At 51.4% G+C, this 16,458-nt stretch overlaps 1 protein-coding gene, 1 long non-coding RNA gene and 4 other non-coding genes across 7 annotated transcripts; 1 reads left to right on the plus strand and 5 right to left on the minus strand.

The window, feature by feature from the left end:
• Positions 1–1,033: 1,033 nt before the first annotated feature.
• LOC105863474 (uncharacterized) lies at positions 1,034–4,143 on the minus strand. Of its 2 annotated transcripts, none has more exons than XR_001150489.3 (5): positions 3,792–4,143; positions 2,537–2,638; positions 2,187–2,255; positions 1,789–1,837; positions 1,034–1,197 (listed from the first exon to the last, which is right to left on the minus strand). It is a non-coding gene; the product is annotated as an uncharacterized LOC105863474 (long non-coding RNA). The 2 variants fall into 2 exon arrangements; XR_001150490.3 differs by lacking the exon at positions 3,792–4,143 and adding an exon at positions 3,586–3,785.
• On the minus strand, positions 1,265–1,338 carry LOC142869878 (small nucleolar RNA SNORD99). Its single transcript, XR_012918427.1, has one exon. It is a non-coding gene; the product is annotated as a small nucleolar RNA SNORD99 (small nucleolar RNA).
• Positions 2,030–2,161, minus strand: LOC142869859 (small nucleolar RNA SNORA61). The gene has a single exon (XR_012918410.1). It is a non-coding gene; the product is annotated as a small nucleolar RNA SNORA61 (small nucleolar RNA).
• LOC142869853 (small nucleolar RNA SNORA44) lies at positions 2,361–2,491 on the minus strand. Its single transcript, XR_012918405.1, has one exon. It is a non-coding gene; the product is annotated as a small nucleolar RNA SNORA44 (small nucleolar RNA).
• Positions 3,278–3,412, minus strand: LOC142869833 (small nucleolar RNA SNORA16B/SNORA16A family). The gene has a single exon (XR_012918385.1). It is a non-coding gene; the product is annotated as a small nucleolar RNA SNORA16B/SNORA16A family (small nucleolar RNA).
• Positions 4,144–8,323: 4,180 nt separating the features above from the next.
• On the plus strand, positions 8,324–11,260 carry RAB42 (RAB42, member RAS oncogene family). Its single transcript, XM_012750560.2, has 2 exons — positions 8,324–8,595; positions 9,220–11,260. Exons 1-2 carry the CDS (start codon positions 8,363–8,365, stop codon positions 9,641–9,643), a joined length of 657 nt encoding a protein of 218 aa, XP_012606014.2. The 5' UTR covers positions 8,324–8,362; the 3' UTR covers positions 9,644–11,260.
• The last annotated feature ends 5,198 nt before the right edge of the window (positions 11,261–16,458 follow it).

The following is a 16,458-nucleotide window of genomic DNA, read 5'->3' on the forward strand; positions in this document are numbered from 1 at the left end:
TGACTCATGCAGTTATCCATGCTCCTAGAGATAAGGACAGTTTGGGGATACCCAAAGTGAGTAATGACTCATTTTAGTAAACCCTAGGCAAGTAAACCATTAAGGGAAGATTGCTCAAGGTCAGGAGTTGGAAACCAGCCTGAGCAAGAGCGACCCCGTCTCTACTGTAAATAGAAAGAAATTAATTGGCCAAACATGATGGCGCATGCCTGTAGTCCCAGCTACTCAGGAGGATCGCTAGAGCCCAGGAGATTGAGGTTGCTGTGAGCTAGGCTGATGTCATGGCACTCACTCTAGCCTGGGCAACAGTGAGACTCGTGTCTCAAAAAGGTTCTCTGCAGCCTGGGCACCTGCAGTCATTGTTGTGTCTGATATTTTAGGGTCCCCCCAACAAACTTGCTCCATGGCTACCAGCTAGGTAGAAAGGACATTCTGGGGATAGAGGGAGCATAGCTTAATGAGTAAAGTCTAGAGAAAGAGGTGCTTGCCATCATCAGTTACAATATCTGGAAGGCCTGGATCACATTAGGGACTGGGCTGCCAAAGGGCCATATCTGTGTGCCAAGACACTAACTAACCCCACCCATTTCTTAGCCTTAATTACCTATTTTTTTCATGAAAAATGGTGGCAAAGGATTAACTTGACTAAGATAAGTTGATGCCAGACCACTTTGTCAACCTTACGCCCATCCAAATAAATTAGGAGATCCCATTTTCCAGCTTATATTGTCATGTCTAGTACAAGGACACTTGCTAGCCCTTCCCCAAAGCTTTGGGGTTCATAGGACTTACATCTGATCTGCTTTTGTACTAGAGGATTGGGAATCACTGCTTCAAGCCAGGGGGGTCACAGCCTATGTCACAGAAGCCTTCAAAGATCTTAAACAGCCTCAGGTTCAGCAAAGGCGAAATAAGTAAAAATGCAGTTATAGAATCAACCATGTTATTTCTAAGAGGTTAACCTTTCCCGAGTCTGGGTCTATAGAATATCAAGTGGGGAATGACCAACAATTTGAGGGAGGGGACACAAACATACTTTCAGAGACTTTTATTGATCATCTGTAGTTCAACATCACATACATAACGTTAGCAAAAAAAAAAACAAAAAAAACCCCAAAAAACACCCGTGCTTGGAGTTCAGTTTCCACCTGAAATAACCTGTTGTCTTTTTGTCCGCCTCTTCCCATAGCAATTCTCCTGAAAACAGAGTAAGCGAGTGTGTTAGTGCTGTCCTGATTAATCCCTACTCAGGCACTTTCCTAGGTGCTGGTCTCAGTCCCATATCCGCATTTCTCATCCACAGATGTCCACTCAGATTAGGTTTCATCCTGGACCAGTCATCCTAAAGGAATACCCTGAACTATATGAACTACCTGTTTCTACCCCTCAATCTATCCCGCTCTCTCCTTTGTTGGGGGGGAGGGAAGTTGAGGTCAAACCAAAGGATGTGTAATGAGCTCCAGCCACTATGGCACATTTGCAGCTCCCAGTCCTCTGCGCTCCATTGTACTCCAGCAGTATGTGGTCATGGCCTGTAGGGTGGGCACATCTAACAGACCAAGCCATGCTGTAAGCACTTATCTTTGTCTTCTGGTCATGAACAGCTAATAAATACAGCATAAAATGACGGCCAGATGTAAATGTATTAAAAAGTGGAGACTTTGTAAACAGACCTGAGTAAACTTACATCTCTATTTGCTACATTATTTAGGACAGGGCTCACGAACTCAAGCACTACCTTAAAGCTACAGGAAGCTGTAACAAAGCTTCAGGTATTCATGAACTTACCCAACTCAGTAGCTCCATAATCACAGGTGAAGACAGCTTTACTGCTAACCTAGATCCAACATAAAAAGACATCCTCAATCAAGAGTCAAGAAAGCTGACAGATCCCTCCCTGAATACAATAAAACTGGTCAGCAATCAATACACAACTCCCAGAGCTTCACATATATCCCCCCAGCTGTTTCCTCTCCCCTGTAATCTCCCATTTTACAGGAGAGAGGAAACAAGTTCAAAGAGAATTCAACCTTGTTTGAAACTAGCTCACATGCTATGTAACAAACTACAACACTGCGTGGCCAGCTTCAGCATTACTTTTCCTCCTTTTACGACCACCAAGACCAGTGTTCAGATCTGATGGGAAAGGGAACTGGAGGGCAAGCTGTCTTCAACATCAACATTACCTTAAAGCACAGCTGGGAAACATGCTGGTCTTTTCAGTATCAGATGCTGCCGGGAAACTCGGGGGCAACCTGCAGAACAAAAGCTTAGCGTGAAAGCTCTAAACCAAGAAGTTAACCCAATACACCCATTTACACGGAAACTGATGGAAAATGCCAGCTCCTGAAACAGTACAGGATTATAGGAAAGGCGAGTGGCAGCTGCAGGTATTGTGCTGACCCGAGCTGTCAAAGTCTCTCCAGGTTGTTCTCGCATGCAGTTGGAGACCCCGTGGCCACAACCAGCCACAGGCCTTGGGAACATGCTGTACTGTCCCCACAGCTCCCAAAGTAGGTCTCCAAAACAAACCTACCCAGGTGTCCTGAGATTGTGTCTCATCACTGTCATGATCTCTGGAGTCCTCACACCCGAAGAAAATCAACTTCAGTCATCCTGGAATCTTCATTGAACACAACTAAAATGAGAACAATTATCCTGAATGATCTCTCTTTTTTTTTGAGAGAGTCTCGCTTTGTTGCCCAGGCTAGAGTGAGTGCCATGGCATCAGCCTGGCTCACAGCAACCTCAAACTCCTGGGCTCAAGCAATCCTGCTGCCTCAGCCTCCTGAGTAGAGGGGACTACAGACATGCGCTACCATGCCCGGTTAATATTTTCTATGTATATTAGTTGGCCAATTAATTTATTTCTATTTTTAATAGAGACGCAGTCTTGCTCTTGCTCAGGCTGGTTTTGAACTCCTGACCTCGAGCAACCCGCCCGCCTTGGCCTCCCAGAGTGCTACGATTACAAGCGTGAGCAACGAGCCTGGCTGAATGATCTCTTTCTTTCTTCCCTTCATTTTGGTCCTGATACTGATGCCTTAAGCTTTTCAGGTAAGTGACTGATCTACGTCACATGCACTGATTTCCCCGTAGGCATGTCCAACCCACTCCCAATTGCCTTTCCCTATTGGTTCTTGGCCTAGGCAAAGTACTTCCCCAAAGGCTTATTCTGGTTAACTGTACGAGTAAGACCCCAGCTTTCTGCTAGTGTGGAAGCAGCCAATTCTAATAAAGGTTTCTGGCTATTCCCGAGAAATGGCAAGGACAATGAAACTGTATTTTCCCAAAATGTTGCAGATCAGTTACAACAAACAGAACGGCGACCGTCAAGGAAAACTGTCACTCTGGGCTCCTTTTTGACCACAGCAGCTATGTGGAAGCAGCTGCAGCTTCGATAAGGGCCACGGGGAAATTCAGGTCACAGGGCAGCCACAAACCCAAACTGCTGTTCAGCTCACCAAAATCCTGTGCATCGTCCCTGCCTATTTTAATACATTTACCCACTCTAGTGACTGAAAGTCATCCTGTAAGCCCCAACGACCGCTAAGCTGTGATGCAAAAAAGGGTCCTCCTGAAAACCTTGTCCTTATAGCCACCACGATGACCTCCAGAAAACTCGAGGGCAGTCACTTGTCCAAGGCCACCGAGCTGATAACCGTGACAGGCGGACTCAACCGGAGGTCCTCCTGACACCAGCACGCGGCCTTCCCCAAATTAAGCCACTTCAGATCCAGGGCTTCGACCCCGCGGCCCCAGGCGCTCGCTCGTGCATCCGCGTTACTCACCCGTCAGGCCCGAGCGCGCGGCTGCGCAGGCCGAGCTGGAGATGGGCGCGGCCCCCGCGGGCTCCGGCCCCTGTCACGGCGCGTGCAGCCGACCTGGCCTCCCGGACCTGGGCCCCACCGGGCCAGAAGGCCCGGCTCCTCCGAGCCGCGGTCGACATCGCGCAGCCTTTGGAGGCAGCCCAGTGAGTGCGCACGACAGCCGCCGGGCCGAGGCGCAGACCGCAGGAGGCTGGGCTGACCGACAGAAGCGCACGCACAGCCCCGACGGCGGGGAGAAAGGACGAGCGGCGCGGGGAGCACGCTTATATAGGCCGCTCCGCCGGCCGCGCGCCCGGCGCTGCACCCTGGGAGTTGTAGTTCCCGCGGCCTCCGCCGCCCGCCGCGCGTCACCGCGCAGCCCTGCGCGCGTGCCCTGAGGAGGCGCCTTCGCCTCTCTGTACCCGGCGCTGGCTCACAGGGAGGCGGCAGACCTGCGGTGCCCTCTGCAGTTCAGTCTCTGGGTTTTCTTTTCTTTCTTTCTTTCTTTTTTTTTTTTTTTTTGAGATAGAATCTTACTCTGTTGCCCTGGGCTAGAGTGCCATGGCGTCAGCCTAGCTCACAGCAACCTCAAACTCCTGGAGTCAAGCGATCCTTCTGCCTCAGCCTCCCGAGTAGCTGGGACCACAGGCATGCGCCACCATGCCCGGCTGATTTTTTTTCTATGTATTTTTTCTATATATTTTTAGTTGGTCAATTAATTTCTTTCTATTTTTAGTAGAGACTGGGGGGCGTGGGGGAGTGTCTCGCTCTTGCTCAGGCTGGTTTCGAACTCCTGACCTCCAGCGATCCGCCCACCTCGGCCTCCCAGAGTGCCAGGATTACAGGCGTGAGCCACCGCGCCCGGCCTGGGATAGTTTTCAAAGTCGGGAAATTAACCCTCTGAGCCGAGCGCGGTGGGGAAGGGGGCGAGCAGCGACTGAGTGGATGCTGGGAGGGTTCAGATAATGACATTAGTCAAGCCTGTCTCTTCCACTAATGTATGAATTGCTGAGCGCTTACTATTTAAACTGTGCTCAATCATGTCATCTAGTTTTTCTAATAACCCTGTGTATAGGTATCATAATTATGCCCTTTTTACAGATAAGAAAACTGAGGAATGGATCACATAGCTGGCAAGCGAGGTTAAGTACTGGATATCCGGAGTCCATCCTGGAGCCCACATTCATGGTGCTATGTTTTGTCCATGGAATGAACCAGTAAACATCAATATAAAAACCTTCCCTGGCCAGGCGTGGTGGCTCACACCTGTAATCCTAGCACTTTGGGAGGCTGAGGTGGGTGGATCATTTGAGCTCAGGAGTTCGAGACCAGCCTGAGCAAGAGTGAGACCCTGTCTCTACTAAAATAATAGGAAAAAAAAATATCTAGACAACTAAAAAATAGAAAAAATTAGCTGGGTGTGGTGGTGCTCACCTGTAGTCCCAGCTACTGGGGAGGCTGAGGCAGGAGGATGCATTGAGCCCAGGAGTTTGAGGTTGCTGTGAGCAAGGCAGATGCCACAGCACTCTAGCCTCGGCAACAGTGAGACTCTGTCTCAGAAAAAAAACAACAACACAGAAATTTTGTCTTTTCCCCTCCACTGCTATATAAGTCCCTGGTATATAAAGATGGCCAGCACTTATTGACATAATTACTAAGTGAATGAATGAATGAATGAATAAAACTTGGCAAAGGTCACATACTAGTAAGTAGCACTTGAAACTATAACCCAGATCTGTTCTAAGGCAAATGTGCATCTCCTCACTTGCTGTGCTACACAGTTCCTCCAAGACGACCCTCAAAGCGGGTACCATGATTTGCCTCAGTTAGCAGAAGAGGAAGCAATGTTCAGGGAAGGGAAATAACTTGCCACTGGGGTCACACAGAGAGTCCATGGCAGAGGTCAGCTGACATCTGGATTCAAGTGCCAGGAGCTGTCACAGGCAGACACATGACCCCAGCCCACAGCAGGAGCCTGTGGGAGAAGGAAAACAGATGTTCAGGAAGCCAGATGCTGACAGTGCACTGACCACGTGTGGGCTGACCAGAAAGGCTTCAGGGAGAACTGAGTTCAAACTCCACCTCCAGCTGTTTCATTCCTCTCTGCCTTTGCCCAGTGGCCTCGCCTGGAGTACCCCTCTTTGACCTTCCCAGATCCCACTCATCATTGGAGACCCGACATCACCTCCTCTGAAAGGTCTTTTCTGACCCTTGGGAACCCTGATCAATATCAAGAGCCTAAACGGAAACAGCTCAAAACCTTCCTAAAAAGAAAAGTCCCAGCCCAGATGGTTTCACACCCGGAATTTTACCACACTTACAAAGAAGAACTTGTGCATATCCTGCAGAAATTATTCAACATTGAGAAGGATGGAATCCTTCTCAACATTGAGAAGGATGGAGTCATTTTACCAAGCCAACATCACTTTGATCCCCAAACCAGGAAAGGATACAACAAAGAAAGAAAACTACAGACCAATATCAGTTATAAATATAGAGGCACCCTGAACCCAGCTCTGTTGTGGTATTTGGCTGAATGAACGGAGGGATGAATGCATAGCACTTATCCACTTATTTCATTCAACCATAAATATTTACTGAGTTCCTACTCTAAGCCAAGCACTGAGTTAAGCACTGAGGATACAACTGTCAGTCCCTGACCACAGGGGCTTGCAGCCTAGGAGACAGCTGAAGTCACAGGTGGACAAAAGTGCATGTGACCTTACCTGGCCAGTCAGTGTGGGGCTCCCCAAGGACAGGGATCCACACTGAAGTAGGGTTAGTCTTTGGAAGAGCAAAGACAGCGTGTTCCTGGCAGAGGGGCTGGGGAGAGGAAAGGTGTTCAGTGTGGTCGGGACCCAGAGCACCAGTGGAAGAGAAGGAGCTGGGGGGGCATCCGCAGGGGTCAGATGCAAAAGATGAACAGAGTGAGGTGGGAGAACTTTCTGATGGAGGGATCACTGGGGCAGGATCTCTTGGTGTGGGCAGCGCTGGCAGAGGAAGACCCTCCCCCAACACACACCCCCTTTCTGAGGCTCCTCCTGGTTCCCAGGTCCTTGGATTCTTTTCTCTTTTCTACTCCTGGAGACTTGGGCCCTTTCAGGCTCTGCCATGCAGGTGACCAATGGCCAGAAGACATGATAAAATGGCTTTCCATTGATTTGTTTAGAATTAGCCAGAAGAAACCTGGGTCTTCCCAGATCCCCAACCTGTACAGCCAAAAACAGAAAGAGCAAACAAGGCTTCGGCCTTGTGTAGCCTTGGCAGCTAGTCTGGGTTCCTGCTGAGTGACCTAGTTATTTAACTTCTCTGAGCCTCAATTGTCTTATCTGTAAAAATGGGACGAATAATAATACCTATTCACAAGGTTGTTTTAGAAAGATGGGATGGTATGATGATTTGCAACAGTGAGGACTTTCCTACCATCTCCAATTTGCCAAAACAAGTTAAACTGGTAAAAGCCACCGGCAGTGGGACAGTGAGATTGCTAAAGGAGTGAACCCATAGGCTGAAGCTGTCTGTAAGCAGCCAGAACTCCAGCCTCGTTGCCCTGGGTGTCCAGAAAGCCAGCCTGCCTGGAAAGGGTGGAGTGGCCCTTGGGAGCACATGTGCCTGCCTCACCCTAGCCCCTGACCCAAGCAAAATCCAACCACAGTGTCCTGGTTCCCGTGGGACCTGCCTTGGGGTCCCCTTTTGTGAATCCAAGAGGTAGTGAAGGGTGAGACGAAGTTGGCTGTGAGTCCAGCTCTGTGTGACCTGGGATAAGCCATGCCTCTGAGCCTCAGGCTCCTCAGCTCTAAAATGGGCACACTGTGGCCCTATCAAGGGGTTGCTGCCCACAAACTGTAAAGAACTGAACATCTGGCCTGATAAATGTTAGTTGTCTAGTCTGCAGGTCAACTGCCCTCCCTCTAGAAATGCAGTTGTCTGTGTCTGTCCTGCCTCTTCAACCAGGCTGTGCCCAAGTCCCTTCTGGGGCCCGGGAGTCCAGCACAGACAGGAAAGCAGTGGGGGCTGTTGAACATTGAACCTGAACATTGAACCAGAGGCCCCTGGCAGGGCTGATGGGGCTCTAGGACAGGGGCAGCTGGGTGGGGAGGGAGCACCCATAACCACCCACTTTCCAAAGTGGTCCCAGGTGCAGCTGCAGGGGCAGATAGGGAAGCAATGGGGGTGGGGGTGGAGCTGGAGAGTAAATGAATGAAGTGAATGTTCTAGCACTTAGTGCCTTAGGTTAGCGCAAGCACGGGTTCTCCTCCCCACATTGTCTAGGTTAATCCTTTTAACCTGTGAAGTAGGGGTATTATCGTCCCCATTTTACACAGGAGAAGGTTGAGGCTCAGACACCGTGACTTGCCCAGGTGTCGGGCTCCCTCGGGTCTGGTCCCCCTAGTGCTGGAAAAGTCCCAGGTTCCCCCACCCGCCGGCGCCTGCAAGCTGGAGCAGGGGCGGCGCCGGCCCTCGGGGAGGGCCCCGGGGTCGGGGGAGGGCCCGGCGGGGCAGGGCCTGGCGGGACAAACAGCCGCAGGGGCCGCAGGGCCGCGGCGGGGGCCATGGAGGCCGGGGGCTGCCGCTACCAGTTTCGGATCGCGCTGCTGGGGGACGCGGCGGTGGGCAAGACGTCGCTGCTGCGGCGCTACGCGGCGGGCGCGCCTGGGGCCGCGGAGCCCGAGCCCGAGCCCGAGCCCACGGTGGGCGTCGAGTTCTACCGCCGCGCGCTGCAGCTGCGGGCCGGCCCGCGCGTCAAGCTGCAGCTCTGGGACACCGCGGGCCAGGAGCGCTTCAGGTGCGGCCGGCGGGGGTGCGGCGGGGCGGGCGGCGGCTCGTGGGAGGGGCCCCCACCCGTGCCAACCTCAGTGGTCAAGTAGAGGTCTGAGGTCCCCGCGGCTGGGTCCCGGTCCACTGGGCGAGACCCGCCGTCATGGGGTCGCTCATCCTACAAATATTGCGGGGTGGGCCGAGCCCCAGAGGAACATTCAGTCCTGGGGGGAGGGGAATTGCACCCCGACATTGAACTCTGGACCTGGGCGCTGAGATGGCCACGGAGCACAGAGGGGCAGTGTTAAGAAGTTGTGAAAGAAGAGAGGTCCGTGTTGGCCTTGGAGGATCAGTGGTTATTTGCAGGGGACAGAACCGAGAAGCAAAGTCCTGCAGTCAGGAACCCTCAGGGCTCCTGCAGGAGTGGAGGGACAGTCTGAAGAGTCTGAGAATCACACTTGCTTCCTAACTGGGAGCACCCAGTCTCTTGGGAGAGCCACAGACACCCAGACAGAAGCACCCTGCAGTGTCCAATGCGCTATTATGGGGTGTGAGGCGTTCTGTGGATCCCAGCCCCCAGCCGGGAGGAGGTCCTGACTTGAGGGGTGTCTTGAAGAAATAAGCCTGTCCCAATGTCCCCCCACCTCCCCAGGTGCATCACCAGGTCCTTTTACCGGAATGTGGTGGGTGTCCTGCTGGTCTTTGATGTGACAAACAGGAAGTCCTTTGAACACATCCAAGACTGGCACCAGGAGGTCATGGCCACTCAAGGCCCTGACAAGGCGATTTTCCTGCTGGTTGGCCACAAGAGTGACCTGCAGAGCACCCGCTGTGTCTCGGCCCAGGAGGCAAAGGAGCTGGCCGCCTCCCTGGGCATGGCCTTCATAGAGACCTCAGCCAAATCCAACAGCAATGTGGACCTGGCCTTTGACACCCTTGCCAATGCTATCCAGCAGGCCCTGCAGCAGGGGGACATCAAGCTGGAAGAGCACTGGGGGGGTGTCCGGTTCATCCACAAGACTCACATCTCGAGGTCCCCCAGCAGGAAGCAGCACCCAGGCCCATGCCAGTGTTGACTGTGGGAGAACAAGGGTTAAGGCAGTGCCAACTTCAGACCTGCTGGTGGGAGAGGGAGTGTGCCTTCCTGGAGGACAGATGACAGAATAAACAGTATCCTGACAGTTATGCCTCCTGGATTTTGGGGTCCTGGCTCAGCCCCTTTCTACAGAAATGTCTTAGAGTCTAAATGTGCAATTTCCTGTCCTTGAGCCTTAGTTACCCATCTGTGGATGGGGCTCATAAAGATCCCCCCTCACAGGGAGGTTGTGGCCATGAATGAGATAAAGGACAAGATGTGCTCGCCCAAACCTGCCCCACTGCGAACTGAATGACAAAAGCTGTCATCTCCACCTTCTCCTGTCTTGGCTGCGATGAGGCCGCTCTGGCGGCATTCCTGGGCTGGGACGCTGGGATGCGTCCAGACGCTGCTGCACAGGCAAGGACAGGTGCGGGGAACTCCAGTGTGAGCCTGGCTTGGGGCCTCCTTAGGGCCTCAGGCTAGGCTAAATCTGGGCATGGGATTAAGGTGTGGTGTCAAACCCAGGGCTGTTGCCAATGTCCCCACCCTAATCCCAGGGGCTGAATCAGGATCTGGAAGGCAGGGAGAAGTTTAAATGAGCAGCAGCTATGTTGGGCACAGTGGATACTACTGTGAGCCACCAGGATCCCCCTTCTGCGTTGAGGAACCCATCAACCCTCCCCCCAGCTGCTAGGTGAACTGCTGGATGGTAGATGTCACCTCTCTGGGAACTGCCCACCCCTCAGGGGCAGCCTGCATCCAATATTCATCTATTGGGAGAATTTCAAGGCCTTGCCCCAACTCTGGACAACTCTGAAGGTCAACCCAGACTCATCACTCTCTACGGGCTTTGTTGAGGACGTTGTGACAACATCACAGCCAAGTTCTCCCTCTGCCCCATCGTGTTTCCTTCCCCAACCACCTATCCATCTCAAGAATACCCCCTAATAAACGTCTGTGCACTAATCTCCATCTTGGAATACGTCTCCTGGGGAACCCAACCTACCACAGGAAATGCTGCACAGGGAACGTCCTGGGGGCGATTAGGGGAGGTTTCTGGAGGAGATGGTGTCTATGCTGGGCAGAATCTCAGCAGCTATAGAGGGTGTATGTATGTCTTGGGGGTGTCATTGTGCCAGTGGGCATGGCTAGGGCATGGCAAAAAGCACAACCACTTAACTCACTTTGTGACCTTGGGCCAGTTGCTCCGCCTCCTGGAGCCTCAATCTCCTCTTCAGTAACATTTCACTGATATGCCCGCCTTCCTAGGGTCTCAGGGAGGTTTTCAATCAGTGAGTTTCCTAGCTTCCTCCCCGTGGAGTTGCATTAGGACGGGTCTCCCTACCCACCTGGCCCTGCCTCGTCTTTTTAAAACCACCTCACTCATCCTTGTGACAATGTGAAGTTGGCACAATTATCCTCATTTCACGGATAGGAAAGGTGGGGCCATTTCCTATCCGTGAGGGAAATTATTTACTTTAGGGCATATTTTCATTCCTTCATCAAATTGTTTTAAATGAGCATCTATCCTGTTTTAGTCTCTAGGGAATACAGCTGTGAACATGACCGAAAAGCCCTCCTGGGCCTGACAGTCTATGGGAAGAGTGAACAAACCAAATAAATGAGCTCAATGATTCCCAGTTGTGGGGCGTACTCTGGAAACCACAGATCAAGGTGCTGGGGGCTCTTTTAGAGCAGGTGGTTAGGGAGGGCCTCTCTGAGATGACCTTGAGCTGAGACCTGGAGGGAAGGAGAAGCCAAGAGCAGAGCAGAGATCTGGGCAAAAGGGAGAGTAACTGTAGGCAGCATCTGACTGGCACTTCTTATGTCCCAGGGGGTTTATATATGTTAACTCAGTCCTCACAATAAGCATGTAAAGCAGGTACTATCATTTCATTGTACCAATGAGGAGACAGGCCCAGAGAGGTTAAGTGACTTGCCTAAAGTCTCACAGCCAGTAAGTAGAGGAGAGGGACTAGCAAGAGCAACAGCCCTGATGCAAGAAAGGCCCAGGCTCTTCATAGAAATTCACAGGAGATCTGCATGGCTGCAATGGCAGGAAGAAGCAGGTAATGACCCTCAACTCGGCCTGTGGTTTCTGGCCTCCCAGAGTTTCTCTGTTCAGGAGCACAGGCCTAAACGGAAGCTTGTTTGGGAGACAAGCGGCTGGCCCAGTGGCTGGCTGTCAGGTGCTTGAAACAAGTCCCCAAAACTCTGGGGGGAGAGAGGAAAGAAAACTGACCCTCTCCTCTCTCAAAGTGCTGGCCAGCAGTTGGAGAACCAGTTCCCGAAGCCCCGGCCTGCCCAGGGCAAGGCCACCTCCCAGGAAGAGACAATGCCAGTTGTCCCCGCTGCCTCCCCAGTGTCCAGCAGGCTGGAATCACACATCTCTCTCAGTCTGTTTCCCAAATGTAAAATGGGGATAATAGATTCTGTCACACAGGGTTGTGAGATTAAGTGACATGCTACATGAACTGCTACCACACACATGGGCTCATGCACTGTGAGCTGTCTCTGTTGCCAGTGGCTTATTCCTAACCCACAGCAACCCAATGAGGCCAGCTGATCTTGTCAGTGTCACAGACTGGGACCTCAAGTCCAGCGCAGGGAAACTGATGTGGCTGAATTAGTGAAGCCAGGCAGCTCCGCACTCCAGTAACCTTGTCCACTGCCTCAGGCCGGCCTTGAGGGGGTCCTGCCTCAAGCTGCAGGGTTCTGATCCCACCCCCAGTTGCTCCCTCAGTGTGGCAGATCCTCTTGAGACTTTGGGGTGCGACTTTGAGGGGTGCGTGCCTGCACAAGCAGGGAGGCAGCCCTGCCCAGCCCCCAGGCTAGAGCAAAGGCCAAGAACACCAGCAGAGAGGGGGGAGGCAGAGAGGGTTGGACCACCTGGGAACTGGAGCTTCACTCCCACCACTGTTCAGAACCTGGCCATTTCTCCTTGGAGCAGGACCAATGCCCATTTGCCATCACTGTCACATTTCAGGGCCCCTGGCCTCTAGTCTAGATGGTGACACTCCTCTTGAGGGCCTCAGGCCTCCAGGGTTTCTCCTGTGATTCAGTATCCACATCGCCCCAGAGGGATCTTTTTAAAGTAGAGATTTGGACCTGTGTGGTGGCTCATGCCTGTAATCCTAGCATTCTGGGAGGCTGAGGCAGGAGGATCACTTGAGGCCAGGAGTTTAAGACAATCCTGAGCAAGAGCAAGACCCCTTCTCTACAAAAGAAATAGCAAAATTAGTCAGGCATGGTGGTGCACGTGTGTAGTCCCAGCTACTCTGGGAGGCTGAGGCAGGAGGATCACCTGAGCCCAGGCATTTGAGGCTGCAGTGAGCTATGATCAGGCCACTGTACTCTAGCCTGAGTGACAGAGAAAGACCCCATCTCAAAAAAAAAAAAAAAAAAAGTACAGATTGAACCTGGCCACTCCCCTGCTAGAATCCTCCCCTTGCTTCCCCACCACCTAGCAGTGGTCTCCAACCATTTTGGCACCAAGGACTAGTTTCATGGAAGACAATTTTTCCATGGACAGGAGGCAAGGTAAGTTTGGGATGACTGAAGCACATTACATTTATTGTGCACTTTATTTCTATTATTCCATTGTAATACATAATGAATAATTATATAAGTCACCCTAATGCAGAATCAGTGGGAGCCCTGAGCTTGTTTTCCTGTAACTAGACAGTCCCACCTGGGGGTGATGGGAGACGGTGACTGATCTGACAGGAGGCGGAGCTCAGGAAGTGATGCAAGCGATGGGAAAGGCTGTAAATACAGATGAAGCTTTGCTTGCCCACCTTCCCTGCCCTGCTGCTGCCACGCTGCCGGGTTCCTGACAGGTCACAGACTGGTACCAGTCTGCTCCATGGCCTGGGAGTTGGGGAGGCCTACAGGATAAAATCCAAATCCTTTTGCACTTGTCCAAGCCCTTCCTTACCTAGAGCCTACTGCATCACCTCCCACCCACCTTGCCCAGCCAAATTCTGAACCCCTTGCAGCTCTAGGCTTTGCACATGCTGTTTCCTGTGCCAGGACAGTCCCAGCTCTCTCCACTCTTCCTGTGTTATGTGATCTGCCTGCAACACTCACCTCCCTTTAACCACCACATTTTCCCAGCTGCCAAAGAAAGGGCAGGCTTTGCAGTCAAACCTGGGTTTGGATCCCAGCTCCACTATGTACTAAATGTAGGACCCTGAGCAACTCACTTCATCTCTCTAAGCCTCAGTGGACTCATCTATAAAATAGGGTAATAATATCTCTCAGGATTTTTGTTTATTTGTGACAGAGTCTCACTGTCACCCAGGCTGGAGTGCAGTGGCCTGATCATAGCTCACTGCAGCCTTGAATGCCTGGACTCAGGTGATCCTCCTGCCTTAGCCTCCCAAGTAGCTGGGACTACAGGTATATGCCATCACACCCAGCTAATTTTTAAATTTTTTGTAGAGATGGAGTCTTACCATGTTGCCCAGGCTGGTCTCCAACTCCAGGGCTCAAGCGATCCTCTTGCCTCAGCCTCCCAGAGTGCTGGGATTACAGATGTGAATCACTATGCCTGGCCTATCCTCAGAGTTTTAAAAACAATTAAATAAGAAATGAAAGGCAGTATTTGTCACATATTAATAGTTCACAAAATGAAAGTCTCCACTTCTTTTTTTTTTTTTTTTTGAGACAGAGTCTCATTCTGTTGCCTGGGCTAGAGTGCCATGGCATCAGCCTACCTCACAGCAACCTCAAACTCCTGGGCTCAAGCAATCCTTCTGCCTCAGCCTCCTGAGTAGCTGGGACTACAGGCATGTGCCACCATGCCCAGCTAATTTTTTCTATGTATTTTTAGTTGGCCAATTAATTTCTTTCTATTTTTAGTAGAGATGGGGTCTCACTCTTGCTCAGGCTGGTCTCGAACACCGGAGCTCAAACGATCCGCCTGCCTCGGCCTCCCAGAGTGCTAGGATTATAGGCATGAGCCATCCCTATTCTATGCAAGCAAAATTCCTTCTCCAAGATGAGACCCTGGCCAAACGCTCCAGACATAGCAGCTATGACAAAGTCAAGCTCCCAAGCCTCCAGAGCTTTCTGTGAAGCTGCTTCCTTGCCTTGAAACACCCCATCCTCCCACCTCTTCTTTAGGCTGAAAATCTTGCAATTCAGACCTGAACATATCTCCTCTGCTTCTTAGAAGGAACAGAGCTAAGGTATCCCACCCATGGGACCCATTCTGAAGACCCTGCCTGCTCAGGGAGCCCCTGGAAGCTAGTGGGGGGAGAAAGGAACCATCTTGTCCACATGCACAGGCTGGAACTGACGAGGTCGTGTGGGAACCCAGCCTCTACCTCTGCCTCTCTCAGCCTCAGCCTCTACACATGGTAAAATGATACTGAGTCCTAACTAACACGGTAGTTAGAGGATTAAATATGATGACGTGTGTTAAGCACCCAATAAATGTCAAGTTCCTCCTGCTAACAAGCCTCTTCTGTATCTTCATATGCTCCTTTGCCTGGAATGTCCCTCCTTCATCTTTGTCAAACCATTCATCCTTCAGGGCTCAGCCCAGATGATGCTCTATTAGGGGTCCTCAAACGTTTTAAACAGGGGCCAGTTCACTGTCCCTCAGACAATTGGAAGGCCAGACTATAGTTTTAAAAAAACTATGAACAAATACTATGCACACTGCATATATCTTATTTTGAAATAAAAAAACAAATGAGCAAAAACACCCACATGTGGCCCCTGAGCTGTAGTTTGAGGATGCCTGCCCTGATATATCAGCTCCTTCTCTGAGCCTGCAAGGTACTTAAGCAGCTCCCTTCTCTGGGGATTTCAGGCGCTGTTGCTGGATCTTATCGCTGCCCCACGCCTCGACTGTAGCTTTTCAAGGCCAGAACTATTTGATTCTCTTGAAGAAGCTGCTAAAGGCAGGGCTTTTAAAAAAAATTGTTATGGAAATTTTCAAAAATACCCAAGAATAAAGAAGATACTGTGAAGTATAAAATAGTATAAAGAATTCCTTGTACCCATAACTGAACTTCAACACACATGAACAGGTATGGCCAATCTCGTGTTACCAGCCTCTTTGCTTTATGCTTTGCTTCCAACCCTGGCACAGAGCTCATTCAGTCTTTCAGGTGTGGGACATCTTCCCACGGCCCCTGGCTGGGACATCTCCTTCCAGCTGTGCTGGAAGTACCAGTGCTGGGAGAGGCAAGTTTTACATTGCACAACCCCATTCCTGTAGGTACAGGCCCAAGGCTGGGAGATAGGCCAGCGAGGAGGAAGAGGGAGATGGTCTAGCACATGGGGGCTGTGACCTCCATGACCCTTCAAGGATGGACATAGGACCTGGGGACCACTCAGGATAAATATAGGAACAGGGCCTCTATTTCAGGCAAGCCCTGCTTCTGTCTTGATGGGACCCAGCTTTGCCAGGTGGTTTCAAATGGTGCTGTACGAAGTCTCTCTGCAGAGGCCTCTCTATGCCTAGGTCTGAGAGTGTCCTGGGGAACCTAGACCTGGAGGCCCCTGATCACACCTTTTGGGTTCTGGCTCTACTTCTCCTGCAAGTCTGAATCAGCCCCTGTGCCATGTGGTTTGTGTATCAGCTCTGGCCTCGTTTCTTCCCCTGGCTGGCTTTGGTGTCCTGCATGGACACCCTCTGGCAGTACCACTTCCACATCATCCTCCCAGGAGACTCAAGTGTGGGCAAATTATCCTTGTTGGGACGCTACATAGAAGGCATCTTTGTTGAGGACAAAGGACATTGTGTGCAGCTGGGAGGACGTGGTCGAGGACATCACCCAGACGGTGGAGGTGAACTTC

The sequence above is a fragment of the Microcebus murinus genome, chromosome 2 (genome assembly GCF_040939455.1).
Source record: "Microcebus murinus isolate Inina chromosome 2, M.murinus_Inina_mat1.0, whole genome shotgun sequence".
Taxonomy (NCBI): domain Eukaryota; kingdom Metazoa; phylum Chordata; class Mammalia; order Primates; family Cheirogaleidae; genus Microcebus; species Microcebus murinus.